The sequence below is a fragment of the Tripterygium wilfordii genome, chromosome 6, assembly GCF_013401445.1.
Source record: "Tripterygium wilfordii isolate XIE 37 chromosome 6, ASM1340144v1, whole genome shotgun sequence".
NCBI lineage: Eukaryota > Viridiplantae > Streptophyta > Magnoliopsida > Celastrales > Celastraceae > Tripterygium > Tripterygium wilfordii.
In genome coordinates this window covers 9,665,463-9,674,669 of record NC_052237.1, presented here as the reverse complement: position 1 = coordinate 9,674,669, position 9,207 = coordinate 9,665,463, and the positions used below count along the sequence as shown (strand labels likewise).

The 9,207-nt window shown below is 36.7% G+C and overlaps 2 protein-coding genes across 4 annotated transcripts; both read left to right on the top strand.

Moving 5' to 3' along the window:
• The first annotated feature begins 228 nt into the window (after positions 1 to 228).
• Positions 229 to 5,523, top strand: LOC119999848 (transcription factor TGA7). 3 transcript variants are annotated; one of them, XM_038847616.1, is made up of 10 exons: positions 229 to 383; positions 617 to 683; positions 1,475 to 1,688; positions 1,785 to 1,856; positions 2,468 to 2,527; positions 2,627 to 2,704; positions 2,815 to 2,878; positions 3,278 to 3,549; positions 4,221 to 4,448; positions 4,992 to 5,523. In XM_038847616.1, the coding sequence occupies exons 3-10, from the start codon at positions 1,530 to 1,532 to the stop codon at positions 5,142 to 5,144; spliced, it is 1,086 nt and encodes a 361-aa protein (XP_038703544.1). In that variant the 5' UTR covers positions 229 to 383; positions 617 to 683; positions 1,475 to 1,529; the 3' UTR covers positions 5,145 to 5,523. The 3 variants fall into 3 exon arrangements, with proteins under 3 accessions (XP_038703544.1, XP_038703542.1, XP_038703543.1); XM_038847614.1 differs by having other exon boundaries at positions 3,278 to 3,564; XM_038847615.1 differs by lacking the exon at positions 617 to 683 and having other exon boundaries at positions 3,278 to 3,564.
• A 449-nt stretch (positions 5,524 to 5,972) lies between these two features.
• On the top strand, positions 5,973 to 8,760 carry LOC119999661 (dnaJ homolog subfamily C member 8). The gene is made up of 5 exons (XM_038847358.1): positions 5,973 to 6,407; positions 6,832 to 6,906; positions 7,063 to 7,202; positions 7,713 to 7,850; positions 8,380 to 8,760. Exons 1-5 carry the CDS (start codon positions 6,170 to 6,172, stop codon positions 8,584 to 8,586), a joined length of 798 nt encoding a protein of 265 aa, XP_038703286.1. The 5' UTR covers positions 5,973 to 6,169; the 3' UTR covers positions 8,587 to 8,760.
• The last annotated feature ends 447 nt before the right edge of the window (positions 8,761 to 9,207 follow it).

Here is a 9,207-nt window from a genome sequence, read left to right as displayed (position 1 = left end):
TGGCTTTTTTTTTTAAAAAAAAAAAAAACATTGGCTTTAATTTCTGATTATTGCAATAATGTTTCTTTCTAATTGAAAATCAATATTATAATTAGTTTTTTTTCTTAACGAATATAATAATTAGTTGGCACGTTACCGGGAGACTGTAGCGTTCCAAAGATCAAATCAAACTTTCCATTTGACATTATTTATATGGAATTGTTTATGATTCTGTTTCTTTCTGTACTGGTTTTTTTTCCTTCGTGTTTGCTTTCGAGCTGTAAATGCCAATGGTGGTGATTTTGAAGAGACCAACTATTTTAATAAGCTACTCACGTTGAATTTGGGGTTTTCTTGGACTCAAATCACTTCGAGAGATTTTCAGATTTCCGCTCAATCGGAAGGTTAGTTTTCGCCTTTCGTTTTCTTGTCCTGTTTGGTTACTGAGAAAGGGAACGCTCTTCTTCGCAGTCATTTTGCATGGTTATGTACTTAACAACTAGGTCTTACGGTAAGATTTCGGTTTGAGCTATGATTTTGTTCGATGTTTGCTCTGTTGTTGCGTTTACAAGTAAATTTTGTCCATTATCACTTGTTAAAGCTGATTGTTTGGCTAATAGAAGCTCTTTGTTTTCAGTCTTTTGATATAGAAGAGAGAGAGGTGATTTTGGCGCCATTTTTGAGACTGAAGTATTTTATATAAGGCAAGCACTGTCTGCCTAGTTGCTCTACCTTTATGGAATTAATTGATTTTTCTATTGTTTTTGGTTTCTATGCAATTGTGTCTCTTCGTCTTAACTTCATGCGGTACCAGATTAGAAGCAGGATTTACGTTTTCAAGCTGAGGATTGCATCAGTTTGTTCAGTTCTCTTTCTTGAGTTCTCCACTATAAAGAACTTTAATCTTGACTTCTTATTTGGTTGAAGTTAAGGAAAGACATAATCAATTCTTCGATAAAGCAACGATCGTTTTTCTGTGCATCATTTGAGTTTTGATTAACACTCCTTATATTGGTCTTATGGAAATTATGTAACTCATATTCTAGATGAAATCTCTAGGATAATTAGTCAGTGCCAATATGGTTAGACTATGTGTGTGCACACTTTCTCATACTTTTTCTGCACTATATTCCTGGATGAGCTTCATGTTGACCAAACTGCTTGTATTTCTTTAAACCAAAGCATCAAGCTCTGTTTTTTATGGCCTAGCAATACTATTAATTGCCTTTAGACGAGGGGCCAACTTTTCATTGATGAGTACTTTATGACGATCATCTAAATAATATCTGGTCATCAGTCATCTGTTGGAATTTTATTGCTCGACTTCTATATTTCCTAGCTTTATGTTCATACTTCAATTAAATATTTTCTTTTTTGTAGGAATTTCTTCTTTTACTTTAGAAAATGAAGTTTAACTTAGTTTTGTTAGCACATCTATGTGATGAAATCATGCAGCAGCTGAGTAAATTATTCTGCTTTTCTTTCTCTTTGGTAGTGGTGAGGCTGGGGGTGGTGTTTCTTTGTTCCAACTTCTGATCAATTCATGGAGTATGAGCTCTCCGTCAACTCAACTTGCCACCCTTAGAGGAATGAGCATTTATGAGCCATTCCACCATATTACCATGTGGGAAGACACCTTCAAAGATGATGGTATTTCCAATACAGGTCCATCCACAGTTTTACAGGTGGAAACTAGGCTAGACAACAAGGTGAATACCATCATATTTGCCTTTCTGGTTATTTGATGCTACAAAAAAATTTCTTAGTGCTGAGCTCTTTCTGATCTTTGTGGCTCAACTTCTCAGCCTGAATATATTTCTCATGAATCAGAAGAACATTCCAGAAGTGATCAAGAAACAAATAATCCTCCTACCAAGGTGATGAGATGCCCTAAAAACTCCCCCCTCCCTCTCTATGTTTTTGAAAGAAAAAAAATACTGTTTTATCAGCATGAAGGTCTTCTTAAATATGCTACTTATTCCGGTTTAAGATGCTGTTGAGTTGAGCCTCTCATTGCCCTTCAAGTGGATATATCCAATGTTGAATTTGGGCTTAGTACCATGTTGGATGTCTTTGTTGTTTCTCAAGGTCGAAAGGTTCTTCTTTTCTGTTGTGCTGCACCATTGTTTTCCTGGGCTGTATGTTTACACAAGATTATATGAAACCAAGGAACTCATTGTTGCCATCAGATGTGGCATGTTTGGTGCAATGGCGTAGTTATCTATATATATATGTATGTGCATATATATCATGAAATTTATAGGTTGCCTGCTATCACAGTGCCATCCCTTTTATCAAAGAACATTAGAATTTTTGAAGCTGATTATTTAATCCTTTTTCAGTCACGGTGGATTGCTGCTGCTTATAAATTTTCCATTGAAAATATGTGTGATCCAGTTTTGATGAAATATCAGTAGCAATATCACATTTCAATGCGTATTTGTCTTCCTTTGTAATGATTTGAATTTCTTTCAATGTATGCATATAGATACAAAGACGTTTGGCCCAGAACCGTGAAGCAGCTCGAAAAAGTCGTTTAAGGAAAAAGGTAGAAAGAAATAGACTTCTGTAGAAAGCACTAACTAATGAAAGGTGCATTATTGTTAGGACATATGGAGGTTATTGATATTTCATTTATCCTTTGTAGGCCTATGTTCAGCAACTAGAATCAAGCCGTTTGAAGCTGGCACAATTGGAGCAGGAACTTGAGAGATGTAGGCAGCAGGTTATGAGAAAATTATTGTTTACTTAATTATTTCATCAATTTTGTTTATAAAAAATAATTATTCCATAGGTTGAGCCTACGAAATACCTTATGTGAATGCCTTGATGCAGGGTCTGTACGTTGCAAGTGCATCAAATTCTAGTCAGTTAGGATTTTCTGGAACTGTAAACCCAGGTTTGTCATTTCTTATTCAGCATTCACTTCTATATATCTTATTGATTGCATTAACCATTCTTGGTTTGAAGGCATCAAGTCCTTGTTGACAGTTCTTTAGGCAGATACTTTCTGATTGAAATCATGCAAACGTAACTTATTCTTCTGAGATATTTTCGCTCCATGTTGAAGAGTCAATTATTTTAAAAGGGTTTATAATTTATATGCCCCTCAAAATACCCCTAAGATTCATACTTGAGGCATATTGATATTCAAGCTGGCAGAATTTTTTTCCCTTTTTAAAGATCTATTACCAATGTAATAGAACAAGTTTTTCTCACAGAGCATTTTCATCTATCAAATGTCTTATGTTTACATTCTGTTGTATTCTGAATATCATCTCAAACTTAAAATTTTCAGGGATTGTTGCATTTGAGATGCAATATGCGCACTGGGTTGAGGAGCAACAAAAACAGATCCGTGAACTTAGAAATGCATTGCAAGCTCCTATAACTGACATAGAACTTCAGATGCTTGTGGAAAATGCCTTGAATCACTATAACAAACTTTGTGCGATGAAAGCAGATGCTGCAAAGGCGGATGTATTTTATTTGGTTTCTGGAACATGGAGGACATCAGCAGAGCGCTTCTTCCATTGGATTGGAGGTTTCCGCCCATCAGAGCTTCTACATGTAACACTTAGTTCAGTAAGCCTAATTATTTGATTTTGCCTTCATATATTGAAGAATCATCCATCGCCAATAGCCTTAAATGGTAGGAAGGGGTCCAATTACTTCAATATCTAATCAGTATCCCATCATGCAATCTCGTTTGGGATTTGCATACAAGCCTTGCCTTCCTTGTTTGAAATTGAATCCGTATATTTTGAACAGATCAAAGAATGAATTGAATCCGTTGAGCGGTCCAAATGTTAAGGTCCCTAGACATATTTGGCTCAGCTTTCTAGGTTGTGGAAATGGCGAGCCTTTTGAGTACTTTAATGAAATTTCTTATGCATGGATCTCTCATATTATTTGCTGTTGCCACAATGATCGTCTAAGAACATGCATTGTGGTTTTTTTCCTCTCAATTTTTTTATGAGGAAGTTGTTTAGAAAGAGCATTGGAGTGCTTTAGTTTTGTCTACCAAGGTCCTCTGCCTGTGTCTGGAGATGTCACAGTTGATGTGTTTCCTGCTGACACTGATACCTTTGGTATCACACTGCACTACAAATGTACACACACTGACACACATGCATAAATTATTAGAACTTACTTCATTTACTTTTATCATCATGATTTCATGAAGATCAATTGCAAGTCCAATTTCATGAATTCCGATCCTTATGATTCTGGTCCTTTAGGTTCTTATGCCGCAGCTGGAGCCTTTGACTGAGCAACAACATCTGGAAGTCTGTAACTTGCGACAATCTTCTCAGCAAGCTGAAGATGCTCTCTCACAAGGAATTGAAAAACTCCAGCAGAGTCTGGTCCAGAGCACAGCTATTGATTTGATGGGGGCTGGAAGTTATGACTCTCAGATGATTGCCGCAATGGAGAAGTTGGAAGGACTAGAGGGCTTTGCAAACCAAGTAAGCTATCATATTTTTCTATCAAGTTGGTGTTGATGCACATAATTGCTGCAGTCCCCTTTATGATTCACGAATTCTTTTCTAAATTTTAAGGGCAATTGGAGCTACAAAACCAACTCTTACAAAATCAGTATGTTCAATGATTGTGATGTTTGAAGTGGAGGAGAATTAAAAGTTAATAACGGATACATAAGTTTACCCTCTGAAGAGGGTAGCATTTTAATATATTTAAAGACTCGAGATGATATTAATTTAACAATTTTCTTGATCAATTGATCAATAGACTATTATCTTAAAGAGTTATTAGGATATTGCCCTCTTAAATAAGATTTATGTCCAATTCTTCACTCCTTTTGCGATGAGTGTTATTTGAAACGAAACCATGGTGTCAACTGTCAAGTTCCTCTTGCATTGATAAATGGTAGGAACAGAAGTATACAGTTGATAGAAATTTTTCAAGAAATGTTAGTCTTATGTAACTGGACTGCATTGCCTGAATCTCTTATTTATTTCACTGCACCACTTGTTGCTCGCCCAATACAGGCAGATCACCTTCGGCAACAAACTCTCCAGCAAATGTCTCGGATCCTAACTGTTCGCCAATCAGCTCGAGGGTTACTTGCCTTGGGGGAGTACTTTCACCGTCTTCGTGCTCTCAGTTCGATTTGGACTGCTTGCCCTCATGAACCTGCATAACCGGAAATTGTTGGAGAACCCAAATCACTATTTCCTGGTCTCATTCACCATCGTCCCAGCTGCTTCGGAAAGCGCATGGGTGTAGTTTGTTAAAGGGAATAAGGAAAAACGTCTTAATAGCTAGTACTTGTTTGAAGGATCTCCAAAAACATCAGGTGTAAATATGAAGCCTAAAAACCTGTGTTCTTGGACTAAAATTAGGTAGTATATAGATGAGGTTAGAATCTATAGAGCACTTTGCTGGAAATTGTATTTGAATGCAAGCCTCATGTTTGGATGGATTGCTGTAGCCTCTATTAAGTATTACCTACTTCTTGTTGATTACTTTCCTATATGTATACTTGAGGTTTATAAAAGTGAATGGTTCTTGTGTGGAAAATCATTAGTTGTGTAGTTTGGATGATCGAATTTGTTCGACTCGGATTAAACGAAGTTTGGATATCATTTATATCGTCAAAATTCGGGTTCAAACATTAAATCTTTATTCGGTTTAAAATTGAATCTGGGTTTAAATACAAAAAATTTATCCGATTTAAAAATTGATCCAAATTTCGGAGATATAACTGATGTTTCTTATGATTAAGTCAAAAGCTTAAAGTGGGTAATTTGAAGGACGCCTTGAATTATTGACCAAGTGTGCCCGTTGTATTGAGAAGAACACTCTGATTTTTTTCCCTGACATTTTTAGTTTAGACGATGGGTAATATGGTAATCTAACAGGCCAACCGTCAAAATCCAGTTCAGAACCCTAACCGTCCACAAAATTTCCCGGGAAAAATAAAGAGAAATAATTAACGGGAAAAAAATAAAATAAAATTGCGAAAAAAAGCTGGAGGAGATTCATTCCCCATCGTCAGAAAGGTCTGCCCTCTTCGTCGCTTCCTTAACGCCTTTGAATATTCAATCAAACACTTGACAAAAACCACCGTTGCTAGATCCAAAACTTGATTTCCTCTGACTCGGGTTCCCATCTCGTTCAATCGGATCTAGAAATTACGATATTTTGGGAGGAGAATTACTGAGAGATGAATAATTTGAGAGCAATCTGTCGGCCGCACACTGTCTTCTCTACCGTCTTATGTTACAGACATGAAGCTCGATCTTTCGTCAGGGTTCCATACAAGAACCTCAATCACAGGCCGTCGCTGTTTATTCCTTGGCTTGAATCAAAAGGGGATCGTCCTTGGTTTCGCGTCAATCAAAGGAGAACTGCTGTTAGGGCATCCAATTGGAGCGACCAGAAATCTCCCTACGAAACCCTAGGTTTCTGTTGGTCATTTTTAAAAAAAAAAAAAATTATGCAATTGAAATGAAATCTTACAAATGGAATGAACTGATTCGATAATTTGGTTTTTGTTTCTGGCTTGTTTGCATGCACTTGTTTCAGTTCTCGTTTAGGAGTTTCCTAGTAGAATTGAATATTGATGGATGTGAAAGAGTGTTTGTACTCACTGATGGTACAATTTAGTGTTTCGAGAATTGGATATAAGCTTTTAATCATTGTTCGAATTGATTACTTTTTACAGTTTTTGTTTGTTTGCTGTATTATGCTTTGCGAAGATGTTAGCAGTACTGAAGTCCCCAACCCCAAGGAATTGATTTTGTGATGTGGGGGTTAACGGTTAACCGTATATGTCTATATTGTGATTGATTAGGATTTCTAATACTATTTTATTGCCAAATGCAGAGTTAGAAAGGGATGCTGATGATGAGGAAATAAAGGTTGCTTACCGGCGCTTGGCCAAATTCTATCATCCTGATGGTCTGTTCTTCTTTCAAGTGTTCTTAATTTATTAAAATTCCTTGTGAGCAGTGTCTGTGGTTTATTGGGTTAAGAAGAAATACAGGCCTACATGCATAGAAAGTTTGCATCTTTTTAAGGCACCTGAACTCATCTGTTTGTTTTGTGTGTGCTAAGTTTATGATGGCAGAGGAAGCCTCGAGGAAGGGGAAACGGCTGAGGCTAGATTCATCAAGATTCAAGCTGCATATGAATTGCTATTAGATCAGGACAAACGAAGGCAATATGAAATCGATAACCGAGTCAATCCAATGAAGGTATGACATAAGTTTATTCTTATTGTATTTTTTATGGAGGTATACCACAAAGATGCAATAAATGCCATAACATTCTCTATGGGCATATAGTTGGTGCTTTAGTGATATTGAATTTCTTAGCTTTTTCTCAGAAGATAACCAATATTTCTCCTAACTACCAACCACTTTTCTCTACCTAGTTGTGAGTTGCCTAAAGTTTGAGCTTAGTATATATGGCTCCAAGAGTTGATAACTTGATATTGTTCCGAAATTGTTGCACTCTCACGTAGTTTCTGAGCTTCCAAGGAACCATGTGGGAATAAATTTTTAACCATGAGCTTGTAGTTTTCATGTTAATCTAGTATGAACTTTTTATGAATAGTGTTTGTGGTTGGTGCCCGTGAGATAGAGAGCTCTTTATATAAAACCTTTTTTTTCTTTATATAAAAGGTTGTCTTTATATTCAGATTATTTATTCTCAATCCATTCTTAGTTAAGCTTATCATATTCATGTGTCTATTGTTCTACCAGGCATCTCAAGCATGGATGGAGTGGCTAATGAAAAAGCGAAAAGCTTTTGATCAGCGGGGTGATATGGCCATTGTAGCTTGGGCAGAGCAGCAACAGCGTGAGATCAATCTACGTGCTCGCCGCCTCTCTCGTTCAAAGGTATTTCGGAGTATGAGATGGTGATTGTTGATGAGCCCACATGTGAGGGGGAGTGTTAAAGTGTAAAAGTCCCACATTGATAAGTTTGAGTAAAATTGATAGGCTTATAAGGGGTTCCCTCTCCTCTCTCTAATAGGTCCTTCTAGAGAGAGTGTATGGGCTACTTATGAGCCAAATTTGACAAAAATATACACCAAATCTTTCTCATTGTTATTTAGATCAATGGGTAAGTGCTTTTAATAAGCTAAAAATATTTATTTTAGTTGATAAAAACTAAAATATGACTTCCTGGAAATTGTTTGCTCTTAGTAATGGCAACTTGTAGCTGGGTAATTCATTTGAACTATTTTCTGTTGATGTATCACCATAGTAAATGTTGTTAGACACTGTTAGTGATTAGAGTTGCGGGAATTTTCTTTGAAATTGTGACTATCGACGGGAACAAATCATGCACCCAGTTTCTTGGCTATGGATGCTTGTTATGATATGATGTGTATTTTAAAATTTTTGTGTTTCACTGGAACATCAGATTGATCCTGAAGAAGAGCGAAGAATTCTGGCAAAAGAAAAAAAGGCTTCTGTGGAATATTTCAACAACACTCTCAAACGTCACACGCTTGTGCTGAAGAAAAGGGACTTGATGCGGAAGAAAGCCGAGGAAGAAAAGAAAAAAGTTATTAGTCAGCTCTTAGCTGCAGAGGGCCTTGAACTAGACACTGATGAAGATGCACAATAGGGAATAGGCAATGAGCCATAATTTTTATCACACTGTCTCTCTGTCCCTCGGGGAGGTATGAATTCACATGGTATTGTGTACTACAGAAAGATAGGGGGAAAAAGAAAAAACCTGTAGATATGATACTCTTCAAGAAATTAATGGAAAACAAGCTTTGGATTTTGAAGTCCCGTATCCACCTCTGTCATATATGTGGGCGGGTGGGTGGTTCGCATGGTGTTTTTCTGGGTTGAGCTAACATTGTTGGCATTTGTATGAAGTCGCAATGAAAATTGGAAACAATGGGCTCGGTCTAACAAGAATAGCTGAATTTCATGAACAAAAAGCAGGGGAAATGTCAAGCGGTGCAAAATATTAATGTTTGCTTCATCTGATTATCCTTGTCATTTCACTTAAATCATTGGTTAGAAAATTATCCTTAATTTATGCCCCGATCATTTGGTGTTTGTTGGTATCTAAAGTCTCAGATGAAAATAGGAAAAAAGGAGAGGGAATTTTCCAAATCCCACCAAAAAAATGGATGGGATCCCATCCTTTTTTTTTTTTCTTCATGGGAGATTAATATGTTAACACCTTAATGATCTGTATTAAAATCAACGGTTGTAAAGAAGGTGAGATGGG

Bases quoted from the DNA above. Each gene is read 5' to 3' on its own strand.
- LOC119999661 (XM_038847358.1), top strand. From the start codon at position 6,170: ATGAATAATTTGAGAGCAATCTGTCGGCCGCACACTGTCTTCTCTACC. The intron at 6,907-7,062 runs GTCTGTTCTTCT...GTGTGTGCTAAG, and splicing joins CAAATTCTATCATCCTGATG to TTTATGATGGCAGAGGAAGC. The intron at 7,851-8,379 runs GTATTTCGGAGT...CTGGAACATCAG, and splicing joins GCCGCCTCTCTCGTTCAAAG to ATTGATCCTGAAGAAGAGCG.
- LOC119999848 (XM_038847615.1), top strand. From the start codon at position 1,530: ATGAGCTCTCCGTCAACTCAACTTGCCACCCTTAGAGGAATGAGCATT. The intron at 1,689-1,784 runs GTGAATACCATC...TCAACTTCTCAG, and splicing joins AAACTAGGCTAGACAACAAG to CCTGAATATATTTCTCATGA. The intron at 1,857-2,467 runs GTGATGAGATGC...GTATGCATATAG, and splicing joins CAAATAATCCTCCTACCAAG to ATACAAAGACGTTTGGCCCA.